Raw genomic sequence first — 27,445 nt, forward strand, 5'->3', positions numbered from 1 at the left:
TGATGGAGGTGGTAAAGGTGGATGATCCTTTAAATATTGAGGCTGGTGGGGTGGAAAGTGAGGACAAGGGAAACTCTATTGTAGTTCTGGGAAGGAAGGGAGGGCTGAGGAAAGCAGTGCGGGAAATGGGGGGATATGGTTGAGGACCCTGTCAATCACATGTTGGGGGGGAAATCCACATTCAGAAAAAGGAGGACATTGTGGAAGTGCCAGGCGGCAACATCAGGACAGATACAATGGAGAAACCGGGAGATTGGAATGGAATAATTACAGAAAGCATGGTGTGGGGAAGTAAAGTCGGGGGAATCAAATTCAAGGAGAAATTGTTCAATAAAAGAACATTCAGTCACCCAGAAGAGGGTGGTGGTGGTGGGCGGGGCTTTCCTGATTATTATTAGAGTAAAAAACCTTTAATCTGATATCATTGGAACAATAAACCCACAGATTGATTACCATTCGTGTGATAAACTTTAACTGATCGTCATCAGGATAATAAACCCACAAACCGATTATCATCAGAGTAATAAATCCACAGGTTGATTATCATCAGAGTAATAAACCCTCAGACTGATTAATATCAGAGTAATAAACCCTCAGGCTGATTATTATCAGAGTAATAAACCCTCAGACTGATTATTACCAGGGTAATAAACCCTCAGACTGATTGGCATCAGAGTAATAAACCTTCAGACTGATTATCAGAGTAATAAACCCTTAGACTGATTATCATCAGAGTAATAAACCCTCAGGCTGATTATTATCAGAGTAATAAACCCTCAGACTGATTATTATCAGAGTAATAAACCCTCAGACTGATTATTATCAGTGTAATAAACCCTCAGACTGATTATCATCAGAGTAATAAACAGACTGATTATCAGAGTAATGAACCCTCAGACTGATTATTATCACTAATAAACCCTCAGACTGATTATCATCAGAGTAATAAACCCTCAGACTGATTATCAGAGTAATAAACCCTCAGACTGATTATCATCAGAGTAATAAACCCTCAGACTGATTATTATCAGAGTAATAAATCCACAGACTGATTGTCATCAGAGTAATAAACCCTCAGACTGATTATTATGAGTAATAAACCCTCATACTGATTATTATCAGTGTAATAAAACCTCAGACTGATTCTCATCAGAGTAATAAACCCTCAGGATGATGATCATCAGAGTAATAAACCCTCAGGATGATTATCATCAGAGTAATAGAATGTCAGTGTGGTTCTGGTTAGAGCAATAACAGCTCAGTCTGTTTATCTGCACACTTTTGGTGGTGTGTGCTGCCAAATAAACCTGTTGGACTTTAACCTGGTGTTGTGAGACTTCTTACTGTATCCGCACACTGACAGAGTGACTGTCCGGCCCTGGATCAGACGATTCATTGTTCCGGGGACGAGATATTTGGACGGACCGCTTGGCCGATTCTAATTGGTGGACTGGGGAAGCTGTGTTCCGGTATAAACAATCCGGGGGGAGAGACCCGGAACGGTAGCGGGTGAGTGACCTTCAGAGCCCCTGAGCTGGGCGGGGGGCGGCCTGGGCCGGGCGGGGGGCGGCCTGGGCCGGGCGGGGGGCGGCCTGGGCCGGGCGGGGGGCGGCCTGGGCCGGGCGGGGGTCTGGTCTGAGCCCCTGGGCCGGGCGGGGGTCTGGTCTGGGGGAGGCCGGGGCTGCGCGGCCGCTTTGTCCCCCGCTCCTTCATCCTCGACAGCGGCCTGAGGGGAGCGGCTGCTCTCTTTCTCCAGGCTTCTGCTGTTTGTTCTCTCGACTACTCTGGCTTATGTTTAAAGTTTATTTATCAGTGTCACAAGTAGGCTTACATTAACACTGCAATGAAGTTACTGTGAAAATCCCCGAGTCCGCCACACTCCGGCGCCTCTTTGGATACATTGAGGGAGAATTTAGCATGGCCAATGCATCTAACCAGCACATCTTCACCCAATCCACACAAAACAAAAGTAAAATCCCACACGTCTGATATACTCAGAGTGTCAGGCGTCCTCTGTGTGCCTTCCATCCATCCTCGTTCAGAAGGTTGGCCGTACTATGAATAATCTTTCTCTGTTGGTTTCCACTCTCTGCTGCCCTCACTGCCTGTCCCACAGGGAAACCAGTTCACGTTCTGATGTTATCCAACATTTTCCAGGTGTTGTACCTTATATTATCTTTTTCCAAACACTCCCCTCCTATTCACATGACACATCCAAAATATAGGAGTGTCCTTCATATCACTGCCTCAGAGTAGGTCCTCAACACCACTTTCTCAAGCACCCACTCGTTTGCCCGCTTGGCCACCCACAACATACATCATATCCATCTGAGTCCAAACATTTCTGATACTCTTATTCGAGCCTCATCACTCTTCTTGATGGTCCAACTTTCACAGCCACACATTGTCACCAGTCACACCCAGGCTTTTAGAAGATGAATTTTTGTTGTAATTGAGATGCTGTGGCTATTCCATACTCTTTTTTCAGTGAGTTCACAACCCTTGCTAAATCTAGCTTGAATTCTCTTGGTAGACTCTGCGTCTTACATCTTAGAGGTGATGGTCTAGTGGTATTATCGCTGGACTATTAATCCAGAAATTTAGCTCATGATCTGGGTTCGAATCCCACCACGGCAGATTGTGGAATTTGAATTCAATTTTTTTTAAAATCTTGAATTAAGAATCTACTGATGGCCACGAAACCATTGCCGATTGTTGAAAAAACCCATCTGGTTCACTAATGTCCTTTAGGAAAGGAAATCTGCCGTCCTTACCTGATCTGGCCTACGTATGATTCCAGAGCTACAGTAATGTGGTTGACTCTCAACTGCCTTCTGAAGTGGCCCAGAAAGCCATTCAGTTCAAGGGAAATTAGGGATGGGCAATAAATGCTGGCCCAGTCAGCGGCACCCAATTCCCATGAATGAATTTTAAAAAAACATGATGAGTGACCCAAGATAGTGGAAGCTATCAACCTGTTCAAGCTGAACTCTATTATCAGGATCTTGCAGGTCTTTCCATCTGGCCCCATCACCTTTGTCTTGTCGATGTTGATCAGGAGATCACAACTGGTTAACTTGATCAAGATGATCCACCAACTGCTGTAGCTTCTCGACTGAGTTAATGAGTAGAATAATGTCATCAGCATATTGAAGATTCAAAACTCGCCATCTACCGATCAGTATCCCACCTTTTATATTCATGAAGTTTTTCTCATAACCATTTCTGCTCGGATGTTGAATAAATATGGTGAGAGGACACCCTCCTGTCTTGCATTCCTTTTTGACTCAACCATTCTGATAGGCTGCTGGCAACTCTGACTCGAGTTCGTTGTTTGCAATAAAGCTTGGCTGGCAAGTTGATTCAATGTGGCGGGTGTCTCATTGTTGTCAACCAGAGCTTCCAGCAGAGCCAAAATCAAATTCCTTCTCAAAGTCAGCGAAGCACGTGCATATTTGCTGCTGGTTTTCTTCAACTTTACACATTATGATTCTAAGATTGGTGACTTGATCAAAGCAATTGTCCTATTATTTGAGCATTGTTTCAGGTCTCCTTTCTTCAGAGGTGGGATAAAGGTAGAATCAGTCCAGTCCTCTGAGCACTCGCCGGTCTCCCTCAGTGACAAACATTTTCCACACATCTTGCCCTGCTCCAATTCTCCTTCCATCTTAAGTCACCCTGCCTGTATATTGTGTGAGCCCATGGCCTTACGGCTGGCCTGTCTGATGAATGACTCATTGTATCTCAGCTTGAAGCGGAGGAGGCTCACATTCAACTTGGCCTTTAAATTCCAATTCACCAACATCCTTGTAAAGGTACCCACGATTTTCACGCCATCGTGCATCCATTTTCTTCACTTCCACTTTATTCTTGCCAAAAACTTGTTGAATGCAGTGCAGGCATGGTTGAAACTTTTTTGTGTAATTGATCAAACTGTTTGGAAAGTTTTCTGTATATTGCCTTTCTAATTCATCGCATGTGATGTCTGTATGGAGTCTGCACGTTCTTCCCGTGTCTGCGTGGATTTCCTCCGGATGTTTCAGTTTTCTGTCTCAGTCCAGCGGGTTAAGTTGATTGGCTTTGCTAAATTGCCCCTTAGTGTCAGGGGGCGAGCAGGATAAATAGGTAGGGTTATGGGAAAGGGCCTGGGTGGGATTGTGATCAGTGCAGACTCGATGGGCTAAATGGCCTCTTTCTGCGCTGTAGGGATTCTGTCATTTAGCTGTTTTTCTTATCCACGGCTTTTTTTGAATTCCTGCCTTTAAACCTTTGTAACAATCCACGTCCTTTTCCCTCTTTGCCTGTCTCTCGACTTCAATCAGGAAAAAAGTCTCCTCAGACATTCATCCTTTCTGTCTCAGTCTGTCCAAATCTCACTATTTCCTTTGCTACATCCAGAACAGATTTTGTGGTTTGCCAAAACTCTTGTGCTGTTCTCTCATCAGCTACCTTCTGGAGAGTTCTTGTGCACCCTTTAGTCCACTCTGACCTTCAATATTGCCAGTAGTAAATGATGATCAGTATCACAGTCTGCTGCTGGATATGTCGTGCAAATCCTTACACAGGATCTCTCATCGTTTTGCTACTAGAATATAATCAGTCTGATTCTTAGTTTGTCCATGTGGTGAGGTCCCGTGTAGTGATTATCACATTCGCCTAACACACAAAAGGTCCCCGGTTCATAACCGGGCAGAAACATTAGTCAAGCTTTTGGGGCAGCATAGTGGCACAGTGGTTAGCCATGCTGCCTCACAGTGCCAGGGACCTGGGTTCGATTCCCAGCTTGGATAACTGTCTGTGTGGAGTTTGCACGTTCTCCCCGTGTCTGTGTGGGTTTCCTCCCACAGGCCAAAGATAGAAAATCATAGAAAATCATAGAAACCCTACAGTGCAGAAGGAGGCCATTCGGCCCATCGAGTCTGCACCGACCACAATCCCACCCAGGCCCTATCCCCACATATTTACCCGCTAATCCCTCTAACCTACCCATCCCAGGACTCTAAGGGGCAATTTTTAACCTGGCCAATCAACCTAACCTAAGATGTGCGGGTTAGGGGGATTGGCCATGCTAAATTGCCCCTGAGTGTCAGGGGGACTGGCTAAGGTATATACATGGGGTTATGAGGATAGGACCTGGGTGGAATTGTGGTCGGTGCAGACTCAATGGGCCGAATAGCCTCCTTCTGCACTGTAGGATTCTATGATTCTATAATTCAAATGCCTTTGAGCGTGTGTTGGCCAGAACCAAACCAAGTTCTTCACAAAAGTCCCAAAGGCACTCTCTGGCTTTATTAGTCTCTCCGAATACAGATGGGCAATTTGCTATCTGGAATCATGCATCAACCTTGGTATTGAAATCACCCATAACGACCAGAATGCTTTTCTTTGGAGTTTGTTACATGGACTTTAACATGTCATGTAAAAGGACTGCAGCATCTCCTGCGGCAGTTGATGTTGGTCTGTAAGTTTGAACCAAACCTGGTTTTGCATTAAGGCTCACAACTATGACCCTATTACTGATTTATATCCAATTGTTTATCCTGCAGAGTAAACTATGATGTGCCCTTCTAATGTTGTGAAGTGACCTTGTCCTTCCCAAAGCACTTCTGCCAGCCCACACGTACCCGCGCCAATTCTCTCCATTTCCTTTGTAAGCAACTGTGCTTTGCCAAGCTGAAGCATCCTACACACATTCCAAGTTCCAACTCTAAACTTTTTATGAAGTTTAACTGACATCAGGTGATCACTTTCTTGGCTGTTTGATGCTGATAATAATGTTCTTTTTCCTTTTCTTCCAGAAGCACATTTCCAATCCAATTCTGCCCTGGTGAGTCAACAGGCGACACGGACCTTGGTTCACTGAGTGCCATCCGAGCCGGTATGAAATCCGCTTTGTATCTAAGGTTCGGGTAAATAAGATGTTCGGCCTCTTGTCTTTCCAGCTCACAGTGAGGAAGCCATTCTCCACTTATACTGGACATCTGTATTCCTTTTGGCACAGGTTGCTCGTTGCCACTTTAACTGTGGTCATCCGCCCAGTCAGTGACCAGAAAATTCCACTGAATCATAGAATCCCTACAGTATAGAGGGAGGCCATTCAGCCCATCAAGCCTGCACCGACAACAATCCCACCCTATCCCCATAACTCCACATATTTACGTTACTAATCCCCCTGAAATTAGGGTCAATTTAGCATGGCCAATCAACCTAACCCGCACATTTTTGGAGTGTGGGAGGAAACCGGAGCACCCGGAGGAAACGCTTGCTGACACGGGGAGAATGTGCAAACTCCGCACAGACAGTGACCCAAGCCGGGAATCGAATCCAGGTCCCTGGCTCTGTGAGAAAGCAGTGCTAACCACTGTGCTACCGTGCCACCCCACTGCTGTCCAAGTTTTCACCACCCATGTTAGGCAGCTGCTTCAGAGTTCCTGTTGAACCTGTCTGCCTTGATTAACCCCTCGGGTTGGGTAAGAGGATGTGGAGAGAGAAACAGAATGAATGTTTCAGGCTTGCGCCCTTTCTCTCTATTTCCCTCCCTTTCCCATTTCCCCACCACCCCTTTGCCCTCCTCTCCCAGCCCCCGACCCAACAGTAACTGTTGTGTCCATGACTAATTGATTGCATTTTCTCAGAGTGACCTTTTTTTGCTCTTTTCATTTGCCTCAGTTAGAAATTTGTTAGTGCGCCGAGAAAGGAAAGATGGGAAACACAAGCAGTGAACGTGCAGCGATGGACCGCCAGGGGGTTCACAAGCCCCCTCGGAGGGACAGCACCGGCAGCGCTATTCATACCAAAGAACACGATCGGCCAAAGATTCTGATGGACAGTCCAGAGGATGCAGACATCTTTCACGCTGAGGAAATCAAAGTAATGGTATCTTTACAACGGATTCTAGTGTTTATCCATTCCTGGTACTGCACTGCTGTATAAACTGGTCTTGTTCCAATTTGCTATGTGTAACTTGTCCCAAAGGTCTTTGAGTCTGGGTAATGAATGTTGGCAGGCTATCAACCCGGGGGGAGAACAGCATGTCGAAAGTCAGCCTGTGTCCTTTGAACAGTGTACATACAGTGAGTAAGGGTTGACAGCCAAAAGCTTGTCTGATTTATCCCTCCTTTATAGCTTGATAAGACCAATGGTTTCACTGTTATTGCCTCTCCAATTGTTATCAGCTCACACACTGAAGTTGGAATGTGGGACCTTCCCACTGTGTGGCTCACCACTGTTTGAAATCACTTGGGCAGTTGGATTTTTCCGTGAACTGTTGTAATTTTCCTCATCTTAAATGACTTGAACTATAAAACAAGTTGGAGAGGTATAGTGTGAAAAAAGCCAGCGACTGAATTAAGTTTCAGTATTATCTTCTGTTTTCCAGGCCCCAATGGAGAAGGAGTTCTTTGCCTGGCAGCAGGACCTGGAAGTTTCTGACAAATTGTCCAAACAGGCTCGTCCAACAGTGTTTCGGTGGAAAGGGGGTGGGAAGGAGGTTTTCATCTCTGGGTCCTTCAATGGGTGGACCAACAAAATTCCACTCACCAGAAGGTAGGTGTTCTTTGTAACCTTCCCTGAGTTTCTCATTATCAGCTCGGCACGAGTCCAGGCTGGCGTCTCTGATAGACTACCAGACAGGCAATGTACACTCTGTACAAAACAGCCTCAGATTGGGGGAAAGCAAATGTTCACATGCTACTGAAATCTAGCACACTGCTTATAGTAAGCTTGGAGCGAGTGATGCACGGTGTTTGCACGCAGCATCCACACACTGCGTTCCCTTGCAGTAAGGCACATTCCTAAGCTACTGGAGTATATTTCATTGGTAAGTCATGGGTATGTTTCAATACATTAAAGGATAAGAGACATAAGTATATTGCATTGCTTAATGCAGATATATTGTAATACGTAATGAACACAGTAACAGACACTGGGTATATTGTATTACATAATGAAAAGAACGACAGGCACTGGGTATATTTTGTTGGTTGGTATAGATAATGACACGGATGTATGGTATTAGAGTAGTGACAAAAATTAGTTCATATATAGAGTGGGACATGTGGGGTTATGCTGTTTCGAATGCATATTGCTGTGTACTGGGACATTTTGGATAAAATTCACAGTTACAGACATGGACATATTTAATTGGTTTGCATATATAGTTTTGGAGAGATAAATGTCATTGTTTAATATACACAGTGTTGTAAACTGAGGTGTGTAAATACATATAATATTGGATAGCAGACGTAGTAACAGACAAGAATATTTTTCACTGGAATGTATGCAGTGATTAGATACAGGATAGGATGTATTTCTTTGGATAATGTACACCAAGGCAGATAATCCAGGGGCCTGGACTATTGTACTAATGCTCCAAGACAGGAGTTCAGATCCCACCAATGGCAACTATTAGAATTTAAAATCCATTAATTAGATAAATCTGGGATGAAGTTAGTCTCAGCAATGACGATGGTGAAACTACAGGATTGTTACAAAAACTCATCTGGTTCACAAATGCCTTGTTGGGGGATTCCTGTGCAGTGGACAGTTATGAAATGTATTGTTGGAGTCTGTGGACACAAAGGTGCATTATATCTGAGGTTATATCTGGCGCTGTGAGGCAGCTGTCCTAACCAGAGGGTTCCACCAATCTACTGGAGAAATCCCTACAGAAATCCCTCAAGTGTGTCACCAACTGCATCTGGAACATTCCACACTGGAACGAGGGAGGGAAGGTCTGTTCTTCCCCACCAGAGGGCGCGACAACTTCCTGACAATCCAGCCATCAATACCAGGGTTAGCCATAGAGACTTTTTAAACAGGTGGAGTGCGGTGTGTTTCCTACACTGTCCACTGCCTAATTCACTGCATAGGAGGACATTACGTACTGACCACGTTAACTTTCTTCTCTCCCTCTCTCTTTCTGCAGTCACAATAACTTTGTGGCCATTCTGGACCTCCCAGAGGGTGAACATCAGTATAAGTTCTATGTGGATGGTCAGTGGACCCATGATACATCAGAGGTATAAGATGGTGTTGACAACTGCAATTTTAGTTTCCTACTTAGACATATGATATACATTGTTTTGTTGCATGTGCCCTGATGAATGTGGACGTAATGGTGTCCTGTGTCCTAACTATAGGGTTGGGGCTGTAATGAGTCATGTTTATGACATGGGGGGAAAATCATAGGATCCTTACAGTGCAGAAGGAAGCCATTTGGCCCATCAAGTCTGCACCGACTCTCCAATAGAGCATCACACCCAGGCCCTATCCCCGTGACCCCACATATTTACCCCACCAATTCCCCCTAACCTGCACATCTTGGGACGTAAGGGGCAATTTAACATGACCCACAGTCCAAAGATGTGCAGGAGGAATCTGGAGCACCCGGAGGAAACCCACGCAGACACTGGGAGAACTTGCAAACTCCACACAGTCACCCAAGCCGGGAATGGAACCCTGGTGAGGCTAACCACTGTGTCACCGTGCCCGTCCTGATGGGGGAATTGTAGAAATAATTCCTGTTGCCAGCCTTTTTGTTTTCTAATGTGAAGAGATTCCCAAGTGTATCTTGTGGCCCTGGAGGCAGGAACAGATGAACGGAAAGCCATTGCTGTGCTGGATCTTGTGGATTTGCTTCCTGCCAGATAGACCACAGGACCTCATTCCCAGAGCAGGAACTTACTGCCCTTGCAATTACTGTCTGTCTACAGAGCAGTTGGCCATGGAAAACAGGCTGTATGGTTTATGTGTTCAACTGTTTAGGTCACTAATGATGCTGGGCTTGGCACTGGACCATGATGTGATTCCTACACGTGGAACACACACTAGCTTGGCAAGGATGATGGTGTCAAAGGCCTCTGCTGTCTGGAAGTGGTAACACTCAAATGCTCCATAGCTGTGATTCCTAACAGTTGTAACATGTGCTGCCTTGTCCCCAGCCCGTTACCACCAGCCAGCTTGGTACCATCAATAATGTCATCCAGGTGACTCGGACTGATTTTGAAGTTTTTGATGCCCTGATGGTGGATTCACAGAAAAGCTCCGACATGTCAGGTGGGTCACAAGTACAATGGGCAAAATGTCAATAATAAGAGTCATTGAATATGGTCATAGAATCATGCAGCACAGATGGAGGCCATTTGGCCCAGTCGTGTTTATGCTAACTCTTTGGTAGAGGCACCCACTTTATTCAACTCCCTGCTCTTTTCCTATGGCCTTGTAATGTTTTCCCCATTAAGTATTTAGCAAGTGCTCTTATGAACGTTACTAATGAATCTGCTCCCACCATCCCTTTCAGGCAGTGCATTCCAGAACACAACAACTCACTATTTGGAAAAAAAATAAATTTCTTCAAGTTGCCTCTTGTTCTTTTGCCAGTCGATGGAAATTTGTGTCCTCTGGTTAGCAACCCTTCTGCTACTAGAAATAGTTTCTCCTTATTTACTCCATCAAAACCCCATTCATAACTTTGAAATCTCTGTCAAATCTTCTCTTAACCATCTCTCCCGAGGAGAGCAACCCCAGCTTTTCCAGTCACTCCATTTAACTGACAGCCCGATCTTCCAGTAAATGTCTTCTGCGTTCTCTATAATGTTCTTAAAGTGTGTGGTGCCCGGAATTGAACATGGTACTTCAGTTGAGGCCTAACCGGTGTTTTATCATGATTTAACATAGCTTTCTAGCTTGTGTACTCTATGCCTCGTTTAATAAAACCACATTGGATCCTAGGCTTTATCACGAGCCATCCACCACCATCAAAGATTTGTGTACATACAGTCCCTGGTCTTGCTGTGCATGGAAACCACTTTAAAAATGTTCCTTTCCGTTTATACTGCCTCGCCTCATTCCTCTTACCAAAATCACTTCACGGTCCTCTCCATTAAATTAAATCTGCCATGTGCCTGCCCAGTTCACCTGCCTGTTTATCCTCTTAATCCTCTTAACTATTCTTGTGTCATCTGCAAACTTGAAATTGCACAAGTCCAGGAAATCGATATATATCAAAACATTATCGTCTAATAATAGGTACACCGCCTTCTGATTCACCTCCACTCTCAACACCATAGCCATTTTTATATCCATGCTGTCACTATCCCTTTAATACTCAGTAGCTTTAATATTGCTACCAAGTCTATTATGTGGCATTTTGTCAAACAGCTTTTGAAAGTACGTACACATCAACCACATTCGTCTCTGATATCAACCTTCCCCGTTACTTCATCAAAAAGCTCAGTCAAGTTAGTCAAACAAGGTTTACCTTTAACAAATCAGTGCTAACTTTCATGTATTAGCCCACACGTTTCCAATTAATTTTGTTCCTCTAAGTTTACCCACCACAAGCTGACCAGCTGGTATTTGTTGGGTTCATCTCTTTATTTTGTTACCACTTGCAATCCTTCAGTCCTCCAGCACCACTTCTATATACAAGGAGGAATAGAAGATCGTGGCCAGATTCTGCGTTTCCTCAGTCAGCTGGAAGGGGAGGAGGCAGTGTAGTGGTGTTGTCACTGGACCAGTAATCCAGAGATACAGGGTAGCGCTCATGGGACCTAGGTTTGAATCCCACTGCAGCAGATGGTGAAATTTGAATTCAATAAAAATTGGGAATTAAAAGTCTAATTGTCAGTTGTTGTAAAAATCCATCTGGTTCACTGATGTTCATTAGGGAAGAAAATCTGCCTTCCTTACCTAGTCTAGCCTACATGCACATTGACTGAATGCTGTCTGAAATGCGTAGTAAGCCCACTCAGTTCATGGACAATTAGGGATGGGCAATATATCCTGGCCCTGCCAGCAATGCCCACATCCCATGAATGGAGTAAGCTAGAATTTGGGACTGTCAAGGTCTACCAATATTTTAAGTGCCTCCTTTTTATCTACTTTTATCCTATCTAATAATACGATTGCCTCCTTTATTACGACATTGACAGCATTTTCTGCTAGAATGAAGACAGTGATAAATTGCTCCTTTAATACCTCAGCCATTCTTATAAGAAAATCTCCTTTTTGATACCTCATCAATCCCATTCTTCCTTTGTCTGTATTTTTACAATTTATATGTTGACGAAACATTTCTGCGTTCCCTTTTATGTTAGTTGCTTATTTTTTCTCGTGTTCTCCCTTTGCCCCTCTTATCCTCTTTTAGGTATCTGCTGTACATTCTGTTTCCCATTTGACTTTCTATTGCATTATGAAGCTTACAATTGTCATCAGCCTCCTTTATCTGTTTTATTTATAACCTCGATATCTTTAGTCATCCAGAGAGCTATAAACTTGGATGCCCTTCCTTTCCCCTCTTTTGTTTTGTATTCAAAATAGGCAATAGGATAGGTACCAACACCTCTTCCACGATCATCCTCAACACCGGTGCCCCACAAGGCTGTGTTCTCAGCCCCCGACTATACTCCTTATACACCTATGACTGTGCGGCCAAATTCCCCTCCAAGTCGATTTTCAAGTTTACTGACGACACCATCGTACTGGGTCGGATCTCAAACAATGATGAGACAGAGAATCTGGTGAACTGGTGCGGCAACAATAAACTCTCCCTCAGTCAATAAACGAAGGAGATTGTCATTGACTTAGAGTCACAGAGGTTTACAGCATGGAAACAGGCCCTTCGGCCCAACTTGTCCATGCCGCCCTTATTTTTTTTTTTAAACCCCTAAGCTAATCCCAATTGCCCGCATTTGGCCCATATCCCTCTATACCCATCGTACCCATGTAACTGTCTAAATGCTTTTTAAAAGATAAAATTGTACCCGCCTCTACTACTACCTCTGGCAGCTTGTTCCAGACACTCACCACCCTCTGTGTGAAAAAATTGCCCCTCTGGACACTTTTGTATCTCTCCCCTCTCACCTTAAACCTATGCCCTCTAGTTTTAGACTCCCCTACCTTTGGGAAAAGATATTGACTATCTAGCTGGTCTATGCCCCTCATTATTTTATAGACCTCTATAAGGTCACCCCTCAGCCTCCTACACTCCAGAGAAAAAAGTCCCAACCTATTCAGCGTCTCCTTATAACTCAATCCATCAAGTCCGGGTAGCATCCTGCACTTTTCTGCACTTTTTCTAGTTTAATAATATCCTTTCTATAATTCAATATAATTCTATATTCAATCTTAGTGTCATCTGCAAACTTACTAACTATGCCCCCTATATTCTCATCCAAATCATTAATATAAATGACAAATAACAGTGGGCCCAGCAATGATCCCTGAGGCTGGTCACAGGCCTCCAGTTTGAAAAACAACTCTCTACAACCACCCTCTGGCTTCTGTCAAGAAGCCAATTTTGTATCCATTTAGATACCTCATCCTGGATCCCGTGAGATTTAACTTTATGCAACAACCTACCATGCGGTACCTTGTCAAAGACCTTGCTAAAGTCCATGTAGACAATATCAACTGCACTGCCCTCATCTACCTTCTTGGTTATCCCTTCAATAAACTCAATTAAATTTGTGAGACATGATTTTTCAATCACAAAGCCATGCTGACTGTCCCTAATCAGTCCTTGCATCTCTAAATGCCTGTAGATCCTGTCTCTCAAAATACTATCCAACAATTTACCCACCACAGATGTGAGACTAACTGGCCTGTAGTTCCCAGGCTTTTCCCTGCAGCCCTTTTTAAACAAAGGCACAACATTTGCCGCTCTCCAATCTTCAGGCACCTCACCCATGTCTATCGATTCAAATATCTCGGCTAGGGGATCCGCAATTTCCTCCCTAGCCTCCCACAACGTCCTGGGATATACCTCATCAGGTCCCGCAGATTTATCTACCTTGATGCGCTTTAAGACTTCCAGCACCTCCTTCTCTGTAATATGTACACTCCTCAAGACATCAATATTTAATTCTCCAAGTTCCCTAACATCCATGCTTTTCTCAACAGTAAATACTGATGAGAAATATTCATTTAGGATCTCACCCATCTCTTGTGAATCCGCACATAGATTACCTTGTTGGTCCTTAAGAGGCCCTACTCTGTCCCTTGTTACTCTTTTGCCCTTTATGTATTTGTAGAAGCTCTTTGGATTCTCCTTTGCCTTATCTGCCAAAACAATTTTGTCCCCTTTTTGCCCTCCTGATTTCTCTCTTAACTCTACTCCTACACCCCCTATACTCTTCAAGAGATTCACTTGATCCCAGCTGCCTATGCACATCATGTGCCTCTTTCTTCTTCTTGACCAGGGCCTCAATATCCTGAGTCATCCAGGGTTCCCGACTTCTGCCAGACTTGCCCTTCACTCTAAGAGGAATGTGTTTACCCTGAACCCTGGTTAACACACTTTTGAAAACATGCCACTTACCAGGACCCACGCACTCTGGACATATTCTCCTCCACCTTCTTCCTTTGGGAAAAAGATACAGAAGTCTGAGGTCACGTACCAACCGACTCAAGAACAGTTTCTTCCCTGCTGCTGTCAGACTTTTGAATGGACTTATCTTGCATTAAGTTGATCTTTCTCTACACCCTAGCTATGATTGTAACACTACATTCTGCTCTCTCTCGTTTCCTTCTCTATGAATGGTATGCTTTGTCTGTATAGCGCGCAAGAAACAATACTTTTCACTGTATGTTAATACATGTGATGATAAATCAAATCATTTCTAGGATGTGAGCGTTGCTGCCGAGGCCAGCATTTGTTGCCCATCCCTAATTGCCCTCGAGAAAGTGGAGGTCATCTTGGTTGCTACAGCCCATCTGGTACAGCTCAACCCACAGTGCCGTTAGGAAGGGAGTTCCAGGATTTTGACCCGATGTCAGTAAAGGAGCCATAGTTCCAAGTCAGGATGGTGTGTGAACCGGAAGGGAACTAGCTGCTTTTTCCTTCCAGATAGTAGAGGTCACAGGTTTGGAAGACGCTGTTGAAGGAGCTTTGACGAGTTGCTGGAGTACATCTTTTACACTATGCTACTCTGTACCCAAACCATTTCCACTTTGGTGATCCTCTGTTGCTCAATTACTGTTTCTGCCTGCCAATTTTTGATTTCAGTTCACCTGCCAGATCCCTTTTAAACTTAGAGTCAACCCTCCTCCTATTAGTATCTTTATGCTCGATTGTTCTTTGTCCCTTTTCCACAACTATTTGAATCCTGATATTATGATCACTATTTCCCAAATACTCTTCCACTGAAACATGCTTCATTTGCCCCACTTCCTCATTCTGCTAGAAACACACTAATCAATAAAGTTCTCGAGTACACATTCCAATAATTACTCCCCCCCTCCTTGCCCCTCACCTTGTTACTATCCTGGTCTATATTTGAATAATTGAAGTTCCCCAGTATCACTACTCTAGAAGTTGTCTGAAAATTTGCTTTTCCTTGATTCAAATCCTAAACTTTTTTTAATATTAATTTGTGGGACATGGTGTTCGCTGGCTAGTCCAGCATTTATTACCCATTCCTGTTGCCCTTGAACTGAGTGGCTTGCTAGGCCTTTTCAGAGGGCAGCTGAGAGACAACCACATTGCTGTGGCTCTGGAGTCGCATGTCGGCCAGACTAGGTAAGGATGACAGATTTCCTTCCCTGAAGGATATTAATAAACCAGATGGGTTTTTCCGACAATCATTTCACGGTCATCAGTAGATTCTTAATTCCAGATATTTTTATTGAATTGAAATTTCACCATCTGCCGTGACGGGATTCGAACCTGGGTTCCCAGAACATTAGCTGAGTTTCTGGATTAATAGCCTAGCGATAATACCACTAGGCCATCGCTCCTCAGTGCTACAGTAGTTTATTTAGTCAATACTGCCACTGTCCCTCCTCTCATTCTTCCTTCTATTTCCTGAAAGACTTGTAACTAGGAATATTAAGTTCCCAATCCTCCCCTCCTTTGAGCCCGGTCTCTGCAGTCCCTATCATATCATAGTAAGAAATCTCACAACACCAGGTTAAAGTCCAACAGGTTTATTTGGAATCACCAGCCTTTGGAGCGCTGCTCCTTCACTGCGCTCCACGATGAAGGAGCAGCATTCCGAAAGCTGGTGATTCCAAATAAACTTTAACCTGGTGTTGTGAGACTTCTTACTGTGCCCATCCCAGTCTAACGCCGGCATCTCCACATCATATCATAGTTCTATGTGGTCATTTGTGACTGTAGCTAGCCAGTTTTATTTACCATGTTCAGTGTATTTACATGCACGGACACCAACTGATCTTGGACTGTTCTGCATTTGCCCCTCTTTAATCACCCTATTTGTGCACTATTCTTTACTCTCCTCGCCCTATGTGCACTTTGTTTCTGCTCTCTAATTTAGATCCGTGCACAGCTTCCCTCATCCATCTCGGTGCTGGTGTAATTGAGACAATTAACTTTCCTCAGATCTATCAAGCTCTCCCCCTGGCCCATATCATCAGGATCCTTATGTGTACAAATCTGAGGAGAGGATTAAAACGCCTCCTATTCTGCCGCCACACCTGCTCCAGGTCATTCTGAACAAGGACACAGGCATTTCCGTGAGTAAAAACCACTGTCCCCTTTCTTTCATTTGCAGTGATGGGATATTTGAGTCTGTCGATGTGGATAATCCTTTACAGCAGCAATTGTAGATAAGTTTTAGCTCTGTATTGCTGGGTTTGCTTAACAACCATAATCTGATGGGTCAGCTTTCTATCAAATATCCTAGTAACAGACCTGGATATCTGGAGTAAATGTGTATAGTGCGCACGGTGACACAGTGGTTAGCACTGCTGCCTCACAGTGCCAGGGACTCAGGTTCAATTCCAGCCTCGGGTCACCGTCTGTGTGGAGTTTGCACGTTCTCCCCGTGTCTGTGTGGGTTTCCTCCGGGTGCTCTGGTTTCCTCCCACACTCCAAAGATGTGCAGGTTAGGTTGATTGGCCATGCTAAATTGACCCTAGTGTCAGGGGTTTAGCAGGGTATATATATGAGGTTACAGGAATAGGGCCTGGGTGGAATTTTGGTCAGTGCAGACTAGATGGGCCAAATGGTCTCCTTCTGCATTGTAGGGAATCTATGTCTAGTTAATGCACAAGCCAATGTCTCTGAGCCTGACGCTATGTGCACGAGCCAGAAGCTGTATACAGCTGTCCTGATTTTAATTGCAGGGAATGAGATGTGTTAAAGACTCACTGCTCCAGAAATTAGGCCTAGGATATCTTAACTCAGGGCCACCTGGTCAGTGGGAAGAGATGGTTAATTGTAGGGTGGTCCTCAGACACAAGGTGGTTAGGAGGCGATCAGCTTCTAGGTTGCATCCAGACCTGTGGAGGCCTAGGCTTTCCCAATGGGGCCCAGAGGAGCACCCATCCTTCCAACAAAGGTCTCTTCTTGCTGACTGGTCTTCTCCTGCTGTGAAAACTGCAGTGACTTCTCCACTCTGACCCAACATGCAGATTGAATATCGATGGAATGACTCATCACCAGCATGTCCTAAAGTATCATAGAATCCCCACAGTGCAGAAAGAGGCCATTCGGCCCATCGAGTCTGCACTGACTCGGAAAGAACATCCCCTCTGCCCTATCTCCGAACATTGGACATGGCTTGTCCACAACCTACTCATCTTGGGACTGTGGGACAAAACCAGAGCACCTGAGGAAATCCACATATACACGGAGAATGCAAACTCCACACAGACAAAGACCTAAGGCTGCAATTGAACCTGGGTCCCTGGTGCCGTGAGGCAGCAGTGCTAACCATTGTACCGCCCATGTTGTGCCTGTTTTGAAATGTAATCACTGGAGGAAACGTAACATTAACATACAGAGGGATCTGGGCGTGCAGGTCCACAGTTCCCTAAAAGTGGCAACACAGGTGGCCAGGGTGTTTTAGAAGGCTTATGGCATGCTTGCCTTTATCAGCTGGGGCATTGAGTACATGAGTTCGGAAATCATGTTGCAGCTAAAACCTTGGTTAGGCTGTATTTGGAGTATTGCATGTAGTCCTGGTCACCACACTACCAGAAGGACATGGAAGCTTTGGCAACAGTGCAAAGAAGGTTCACCAGGATGTTGCCTGGTCTCGAGGGTGTTGGCTATGAGGAGAGGTTGAATAAACTGGGATTGTTTTCACTGGAAAGACGGAGGCTGAAGGGAGACCTGATGGAGGTCTATGAAGGCATAGACAGGATGGATAGTTGGAGGATTTTTCCCAGGGTCAATTACAAGGGGGCACAGGTTCAGGGTGAGAAGGGGAAAGTTTAAGGGAGATGTGCGGGGGGATTTTTTCACACAGAGAATGATGGGTGCCTGGAACACACTGCCAGAGGTGGTGGTGGAAGTAGCCACATTAGCAACATTTAAGAGACATCTAGATGGGTCCATGAGGGAGGAAATAGAGGGATATGGACCGAGTAAGGGCAGAAGGTTTTTTAGTCTAGTTAGGGCATTATGACTGGCACAGGCTTGGAGGGCCGAAGGGCCTGTTCCTGTGTTGTACTTTTCTTTGTTCTTTGAAATATGTCCTCACTGTTCACTGAAAGAAGCGGGTTAGAATTGATGAGAGTAAGATCCTGGGTGAGCTTAACCTACTCGCCTTCTCTCACATGGGTGGCTTATATCGTCCCCCCCCCAAACGTCCCCCATTATTGTCTGACATTGTCCAGTGTTATGTATGTCTACATTTGCACAATTACACAATACTATATATGTGTGCTGGGTCCAGCCTGTGGAAACTGGGTATCTCAGATTGTGTGCGTGTGTGACCACTGAATGCGCCTGAACCTGTGCACACCCGCTGGGCATTGTGTGTACGAGCTTGTCTGTTTATGTTTATCACCGGTGTGAACATACGAACCGAGTTGCCATGTGCTAAATCCATCCTGCAGTCTGTATCCTAATGTTTGCAGGTGTCACTTTGGTTTCTAATCCTTCAAGGACATTCTGGAATCATTCCATTGTAACTTAAATAGTTGACCAATCCGACCATTAAATTCACAGAATCCATCTATTATCTCACATGAGAAACCGTGATTCCATTGGATCCTTTCATCTGTTTGCAGAACCCAGGATTTTGGTTTCGTTTTTCATCCAGCACAGCCATCATCATTTTCTGTGCTAACTGGGGAACAGCTTTGTCCATCGCTGAGTTAGCATTATCTACAATACCATACCATCCTCTCCCACGTTGAAAAGCTATGAAGCAATCATTGTACACTTGCCAAATCAGTAATTATTAGAGAGCAGGAGTGGCCCATCATCCAGAGCAATGCTGCTGCTGCCTCCACCCCCCCCCCCCCCCCCTCCCCCAGAATACCAATGCTTTGACCCGCCGCCTCCCCTCTCCCCCGGAGCTGTCTGCTCTGACCATCCCCACTTCTCCGGAGCATTCTACTCTGATCACCCCCTCTTCCTGTGTGCTCTGACACCCCCACATCCCCAGGAGCTATGTACCCTGACCATCCCCACCTTCCCTGGGTGCTATCTGCTCTGACCTAGCTCCCTGAGTGCTGTCTGTCTGCTCTGAGCATCCCGGGCAATGCCACCCCCCTCCCTCCACCCCACTGTCACCCCTGGAAGCTGTCTGCTCATTCTGGCCTAGTATCCAGTGAATGTTTTGAACCTACCCAGAAAGGCTTGCATTCCCTCTGCTCTGTTCTGATTGCCTGTGCTGGACTAAGGAGCTGGTAAAGTTAGTTTAGCTGCTGAGTGGAGGAAAGCTGTGAGTCACAGCACTCTGATAATCAAGGTTAGAGAACAGGCTGTTGTGCAGGAGGCCTGGTTCTCAGCCTATTCTCTTTGCTCTTACAGTGTGATCCTGCCTTGCTGCCGGAACCAAACCACGTCATGTTGAACCATCTGTATGCTTTGTCCATTAAGGTCAGTATTGTGCCATCTATTTAACCCATCCATTTAATACTCTTACTGCTGTCTGCTCACTTCCAGCCTCCACTTCATTCATTTCCTATCCCTCCTTTCATCCTGTAACGCACTGTCTTTTTCCGGATACTTTGTTCTTGGGGAGCACTGGACGTGCGGATGTCCGGTTACGAGTTCATCAGAATGAACCGAAGTACTTCAAAATGTCTCTTTTTTTAATGTAAATCTTACCGTGGGGTTCCAGTGAAAGCACGTTTTGTTTCCATTAATCTGACAACTCAAATAATGCAAACAAAAGGAAAAATTAGATTTGCTGGTCAAAATCTTTGAAACCTGAAGACCACAATCTTACTGGTCTCTTGATAACTTGATTATTATCATAGAATTCCTACAGTGCAGAAGGAGGCCATTCAGCCCATCGGATCTGCACCAACCCTCCGAGGAGCACTCTGCCTAGGCCCACACTCCCCTGTGGCCCACGTATTGATCATGGCCAATCCCCCCAGCCTGCACATCCTTGGACTGTGGGAGGAAACTGGAGCACCCGGAGGAAACCCACGCAGACACGGGGAGAACGTGCAAACTCCACATTGACAGTGACCCAAGGCCAGAATTGAACCCAGATCCCTGGCGCTGTGTGGCAGCAGTGCTAACCACCGTGCCCCGCACTGCAGTAATGTACAAAATCATGAGGGACATGAATAGGAGAGATAGGAAGAAACTTTTCCCCTTAGTAGAGCCGTCAATAATCAGGGGGGAATAGATTTAGGGTAAGGAACAGAAGATGTAGAGGGGATTTGAGGAAAAACCTGTTCATCCAGAGGGTGGTGGGAATCTGGAACTCACTACCTGAAGGGCGGTGGAGGCAGGAACCCCCACAACATTAAAGAAGCATTTCAAAGATCACTTGAAATGTCGTAACATACAAGGCTATGGACCAAGTTCTGGAAAATGGGATTAGAACAAATAGGTGCTTGATGGCTGGCGCAGACATGATGGGCTGAAGGGCCTCTCTCTGTGCTGTAAAACTCTGACTCTATTCCAATGAACCCAACTAATCAAGTTTCACTGATTAGATTATGGAACTGACTCATCATCCATCGTTTTGAGTTCTGTCAGTTGATCTAAGGCATGTTCTTTTGACAGGCTTGGTAAAAGAAATACTGAGAGATTTTGATAAACCTCTCCTGCCTACCCCACTGACTCCCTCATATCACCATTCTATACCAAACTCCCTTACACACTTAGCTTCTCCCATTCTATATTCCGTCCACCCTCTCCTCCAGTTTGTACACCTCTCCCATTATACACACATGCTTTTTGCTCTCGAGTGTTATTTAATGTGGAATTTAGAATCCCTTCAGTGCTGGAGGAGGCCAGTCGGCCCACCGAGTCTGCACCAATCACAATCCCACCCAAACCCTATTGCCGTAACCCCATATATTTACCCTGCTAATCCTCTGTCACTAAGGGGCAATTTAGCATGGCCAATCAACCTAACCCGCATATCTTTGGACTGTGGGAGGAAACCGGAGCACCCGGAGGAAACCCACGCAGACACGGGGAGAATGTACAGACTCCACACAGACAATGACCCAAGCCGGGAATCGAACTCGGGTCCCTGGCACTGTGAGGCAGCAGTGCCAACCACTGTGCCACCATGCCACCTTTGACTCAGAATATCAGAGATTCAAAGCTTCAACCGCAGACCTTTAGCATCAAAGCTGATATTCTTTGCTGCGCTGTTTGGATACGGCATTAAACCGAGGCCTTCTCTAACTGTTCAGGTGAACATAAAAGTTTCAGGCACATTTTGGAGAAAAGCAGGAAATGCTCCCAAATGTCCTGACCAATACATCATCCCTCGGGCAGCACCAGCTAAACAGGTTCATTGCTTATTTATCTCATTGCTGTTTGTGGAATCTTGCTGCAAGCATATTGACTACTGGATTTACTTATTCATCTACAACCACACATCAATAGTCCTCTATCTGTAAAGTATTTCAGGACATCCCACAGATAGCGACAATGATCCAATGATAAGTGCTCCTCCTCCACCCTCTCGTTATGTGGCTCACTGCAGCTTTCACAGACCTGTGTCCAATTCTGCACAATCTCCCCTCTCTCACATTTCTTGTTCTTTCCACCCCCCCCCCCCCCCCCCCATTCTGTACTCCACGTCCCCTTTTTGATGCTTTCTATTCGATTCTGCACCTATGCGTACATCTCCGATTGGAGTCAATGTCGCTGAATGAAGCTTAACACTGAGCACTTTGCAGTTGTCTGAGGAAGGAGACCATTCAGTTCACATCCAAGCAGATTCATGGTCCATTGCCAGAGGTGATGTAACCAGGTACCACGGTGTCTAAACCCATCCTTTTTTAATTGTCCAGTGACAGAGTTTGATTTCTGTATTGAAAGTATTTTGAATTGTTCACAGGATGGTGTTATGGTGCTGAGTGCCACACATCGCTACAAGAAGAAGTATGTCACCACTCTCCTCTACAAGCCCATATGATCTCTCAAAGCGACATTCCGCTCTCATCCGATCAGGAAGCTGCATTTCCTTCTGCAATCACTCTCCACTCACCAGCTATTGTCCCGGATGTGCTCAGGAAGATTGAATCGGATGGTAATTTCCAGAACCCTCTTCAGCAATTGAGAACTTGCTTCACTTGTTGCTTCCTGATTAGAAAAGGGAAATCAGTAATCTAAAGCCAAGCAAAGTGCTCTCCTCCCGGTCCCCCTCACTCAAGCTAGTTCCTGACCGTGAATCCATGCCCCTTACTGCAGCATGTCTAACTCCATTTTACCAATGTAAGAGTTTCTTCAGCCTCTGCTCAGAGTGCTCTGTTGTTTCACAGATCTTTCGTGTGAAGGAGTCTCCCCACCTCCCCAACCAGAATCACCCAAACTCTCCCCACATCCCCGTCCCCAACAGACTGCGTGATGACGTTTTCAGCATGTTAAAGCTATATCATGGGGACCCTGCTAATCGGCTCCGGGTGGAACATTCATGATTATTAAGGGAACAAAAGCAAAAGTGTGTGAATTGTAACGTAATGGGGAACTGACTGGAATCTCAGGTTTCTTTACGTCTGTGGGTCCACTAGAATTGTAACGACTGCTGCACAAAACAGTGCTCAATGTACACACATGGTGTATGTGGCAACAGTCAGATTTCCTTATCAGAGTTATGGATTTCCATTCTGTCCCTGGTGCTGCGAGGACTTGACTGATGGTTGTGGATTAGGGAGGGTTTGGTGCTCTGGGTGTTGTCCTTGGGTATTGTACCATGATGTATTTCAACAGTTTCAATTTGGCACTTTTTAATCATGCAGTTGCATTCATTAACACTCTGTAACTCTCCCAGTCACAAAGATGCAATAGAAATCGCCGTATGGTAATATTGCACCTGAGTATTGCTGAAAAAAGACACATTGTAGAAACCTTTTGCCTTGCACTCATCAGGACTATTCTCAAGGATACCAAATGTAATGGGAACAACAATTTATACTTCATGAGAAGAGAGTGCTGATTGTTTGGCAAGAGGATTCTGGTAGACATGTTACCATGGAGAATGCACCAGTTAACTGATGGCTGACAGGTTAACTGCCAAATTTTGTTAAATTCATACCAGGCAGGCTGATTCTGATTGGTCAAGTCCTTGCCCTGAGGAATGAACCTGAGACTGGCTTTCATCTATTTTGTGCAGTTGAAACAGGTGCAATGTGTGTACACGTTCTTTCTGTCCTTTTACAGCAATGCTCATGTCGCAATCGAGTTTCTTCAGCCACATCAAGTCTAACCTAACTTATGAAAGTGAATCTTTAGTCCTTTCTCCCCACCAATCGCTATCCCACCAGTAACGAGGGGCCACTCTTTATGTCTGAGTCTCAGTTGCTGTTGTGATAGTCTGTTGTCGGCACCTACCCAACCCCACGGTTACTGGAGTGCCTGATCCTGTATTTATTCAAATGCTGCCTCTTGATTTGTGCTCCCTCCTCTGCATTTCAGGCGGAAAGCTCTGTCCTCATTCCGTCCTTACAGGCATCAGAAGTGCTCGCTGGTCAGCTGTCAGGAGCAGGACTCCAAACGGTCCTCTTTCCCCCCGCCCCCCCCCCCCCCCCCCCCCGTCTCCATGGGTTAGACCATTGTTGCAGATGTCGATCTCTTACCCCTGTCTTCGGCCCTGTCCTAGCTGAGATCAGCTAATTTAGCACAGATGGGAGTAGGTCTGGGATCCTCCCTGCTTCAGCATTGTATTGGATAAGATGTTTAATCCTTTGAGTCATTGGAAGAGATCTGAAAGAACACTCTCCGTCTCACGACCACCTTTTTTGCTTCTCTCTCCCCACACCACTTGGCACATTTGTGTTTAAGCCCATCCCAGTTCAGAGGGTCTCCATGTCAGCCCGTTAGTTAATGTCTGTGCAGCTTAAACCCCTTTAAGTTCAGGGTGGGAGGAGGAATGTGGAATTGTCAGATGGGTTGCTGTTTGAAGTCTGCACCACATGGCAGCGCTCTGGGACTGTGACTCACTTGTTCAAACGGATGATTAAGCCAGTTACACTGCTCGGCTTCAAGCGATTTTCAGTTTTTATGCCAACCAGGCTTTCTCTGTCGAATAAATTCCTGAAATGTCAAGTAAATTAAATTCATCCTGTCTGGCAACTCCTCACCTGTTATGCAATATCATAGACCACTAAGATGAGATGTTAGTGTACTCTTCATGGTAACAGTGAAACTCTCAGGCGGTTTCCCAGGAGTTCTTTGGGTTTCTTGTATCCCTGGCATTCTTCTGACAATCAATAAATGTTCTGATTGGAGACTTGGGCCCAGTTAGGTTGTAACAAACATCATGTTATAAGAGCTGCTCTGTATTAATGTACCATGCTAATTTTAAAGTTTATTTATTAGTCACAAGTAGGCTTACATTAACACTGCAATGAAGTTACTGTGAAAATTCCTTTGTCGCCACACTCCGGTGCCTGTTCAGGTACACTGAGGGAGAATTTAGCATAGCCAATGCACCTAACCAGCACGTCTTTCAGACTGTGGGAGGAAACCAGAGCACCCGGAGGAAACCCAGGCAGACACAGGGAACATGTGCAATCTCCACACAGACAGTGACCTAAGCCGGGACTTGAACTCGGGCCCCTGGTGCTGTAAGGCAGCAGTGCTAACCACTGTGCCATCGTGCCGCCCTTCATCTCATAGTCTCATCATCATCGTGTCCCCTGGTAGCTTCCAGTGAAAGAAGGTGTGAAATGTGGGTGATGAACTGCACCTGGGAATAGTGTGTCCTGGCAATAATAGAGACCTGGCACAAAAACTGCATAAGAAATAGAAGCAGCAGTAGGCCATTCAGCCCCTCAAGCCTAGTCTGCCGTCAGTAAATTCATGGCTGACCTCAACTCCACTTTCCTGCCCTTTCCCCATAACCCTTGACTCTCTTGTCAACCATAAACCTGCCTGAGACCTGAATATATTCATTGACCCAGTTTCCACTGCTCTAGATACTGTGCCTAATTCTGGGCATCATATTCTACACAGGATGTGAAGGTTTTACAGAAGGGCAATTAAAGATGGGGAATAAATACTGGCCTAACCAGCGCCGTCCACATCCCGTGAACAAATAATTCAATAAAAGATTTGTGAGAAGGTGCTGAGACTGAAGGACTTTAGTTTGGTGGATAGATTGGAGAAGCTGGGTTTGTTCTTGTTGGAGAAGTTCAATAAAGCTGTTCAAAATCACAAAGCATCAAGACAGTAAATGGAAAGAACCTGTTTCCCATTGCCCAAACGGTCCAGAACCAGAGGATGCCCATTTAAGGTAATTGACAAAAGCGGCAGTGAGTGGTTAGGATCTGGAATGCACTGCCCAGAATCATGATACTCAAAGGGGAACTGGAAGAGGGCATGAACATACAACATTGACAGGGAAAGAACGAGGCAGAGGGATCAGCAGAGTTGCTCTGACAGAGGGCCAGCATTGTTTGTGATGGACCAACTAGCCGCCTCCTGTACTGTAACCAGTCTGTGGTTGAGTGAAGAAAGCCAGCACCGTGTAATACCACCAAGATTGAATAGGATGGAAGTCGGGCTCGGGTGATGCTGATCTTGGATTTGTTTTAGTCGATAGGTTGTAGGTGGAAGGGAAATCGACACTGCAGACCTGAAATGAAGGCCCTGTGTAATAAGATGCATCTGACCTATAATGATGCATTTACAACAAAAATGAGTAACTAAAGGCCTGATCCAGTGCAATGTGGAAGTGACTAGCCACACGAGGCACTGAGCACACTGAATTTTTTGAAATTACAAATGTGTTTCTTTAGTTCTCATCTGAAGACATCCAGGGATCTGCCCTCAGTTAATTTCCATGTAAATGCTCCCAGGAAGGGCACTGAGGCAAGAGGCTTTTCCCCTAACTTGGGGCTCTCAAGCCGATTGGGCTGAGCTTACTTTTGTTCCAGCTCAGATTAGCTTGAGCAAGTTACATTAGTACAGAATTTATAAAGGAAGGAAGAACTGGTGTTTATGTAAGAAGCATTTAGATGAGCACTTGAAACGCTAAAGCACGCAAGGCTACAGAACAAGTGGAAATGGAATTAGAATAGATAGACGTTTGATGTCTGGCACATACACAATGGGCTGAATGGGCCTCTTGCTGTGCTATAACATTCTATGACTCTGACATCTTTCACAAAGTGAAAGGATGTGCCAAAGTGCTTCACAACCAATAAAATTTTTTAAAGTGTAGTTATTTGCAGTGCAACACTTTGCACACAGCAAGATCCCGCAAAGAGCAGCATGTTGAATCTGTCTTGTGGGCTGAGATTTCAAACTAACCAATCAAACTGATTGAACAGCTAGAGAGGGAATGGAATGAGGGATTGCGGAGGTGGGTGAGCCAGGAGGGATGGGGCGGGGGGAAGGGCGAGGGGGGCTGAACTAGGAAGAGTGGAGTTCTTCAGAGCTGAAACTGCAGGAAACAGGCGGAAAATTGAGGGTACAGGAAAATGTGATGTTGCAATCTCAGGAACAGCACAGTTTCTCCAGGGAAGCAGAGAGGGGCCTGAAAATAGCTTAAACTCCATGGAGGGGGGGGGGGGGGTGGGAACGATTGTGACCCGTGTAAACTCTCCCGTAGCCAGTTAGGAAGCCCGAACAGATGTGAAGAGCCACGGTGGATTACCGAGCGCTCAATAAGAACATCCCTGCCTGTGTACCCATGGTAGCAGCAAGTGGCTGATTTAATAGGGAATATCCCTGTGAAGGCCGCACTGTGTTGGACATAGCCAATGGGTTTTGGTCCACTCCATTAAGATGGCAAGATCAATACAAATTCACTTTCCTGTTTAAGGGGCATGTGGACATGTCTCCCACAAGAGGTTCACAAACTGGTTAATCGTTACCACGTACCGTCCTCCTTCGGCTGATGAATCAGTATTCCTCCATGTTGAACAACACTTGGAGGAAGCACTGAGGGTGGCAAGGACGCAAAATGTACTCTGGGTGCGGCATTTTGATGTCCACCACCAAGAGTGGCTCGGCAGCAGCACTATTGATAGAGCTGGATGGGTCCTAAAGGATATAACGACTAGACTGGGTCTGCAGCAGGTGGGGAAGGAACCAATAAGT

The 27,445-nt window shown here is 45.3% G+C and overlaps 1 protein-coding gene across 12 annotated transcripts; it reads left to right on the forward strand.

Annotated features, from left to right (window-relative positions):
* Positions 1-1,439: 1,439 nt before the first annotated feature.
* Positions 1,440-26,585, forward strand: LOC144502703 (5'-AMP-activated protein kinase subunit beta-1-like). 12 transcript variants are annotated; one of them, XM_078226919.1, is made up of 9 exons: positions 1,440-1,509; positions 5,799-5,878; positions 6,670-6,876; positions 7,379-7,545; positions 8,927-9,020; positions 9,942-10,056; positions 16,343-16,476; positions 19,730-19,798; positions 22,239-26,583. In XM_078226919.1, the coding sequence occupies exons 3-9, from the start codon at positions 6,703-6,705 to the stop codon at positions 22,314-22,316; spliced, it is 831 nt and encodes a 276-aa protein (XP_078083045.1). In that variant the 5' UTR covers positions 1,440-1,509; positions 5,799-5,878; positions 6,670-6,702; the 3' UTR covers positions 22,317-26,583. The 12 variants fall into 12 exon arrangements, with proteins under 12 accessions (XP_078083045.1, XP_078083054.1, XP_078083055.1 ...); XM_078226928.1 differs by having other exon boundaries at positions 1,441-1,509; positions 6,670-6,870; positions 22,239-26,580; XM_078226929.1 differs by having other exon boundaries at positions 1,466-1,509; positions 6,674-6,876; positions 22,239-26,585.
* The last annotated feature ends 860 nt before the right edge of the window (positions 26,586-27,445 follow it).

This window comes from Mustelus asterias, chromosome 13 (genome assembly GCF_964213995.1).
Source record: "Mustelus asterias chromosome 13, sMusAst1.hap1.1, whole genome shotgun sequence".
NCBI classification, from domain to species: domain Eukaryota; kingdom Metazoa; phylum Chordata; class Chondrichthyes; order Carcharhiniformes; family Triakidae; genus Mustelus; species Mustelus asterias.

Coding starts and splice junctions, on each gene's coding strand:
- LOC144502703 (XM_078226919.1), top strand. CDS start 6,703: ATGGGAAACACAAGCAGTGAACGTGCAGCGATGGACCGCCAGGGGGTT. Junction 9,021..9,941: donor GGACCCATGATACATCAGAG/GTATAAGATGGT, acceptor CCTTGTCCCCAG/CCCGTTACCACCAGCCAGCT. Junction 16,477..19,729: donor ACAAGGACACAGGCATTTCC/GTGAGTAAAAAC, acceptor TTGCTCTTACAG/TGTGATCCTGCCTTGCTGCC.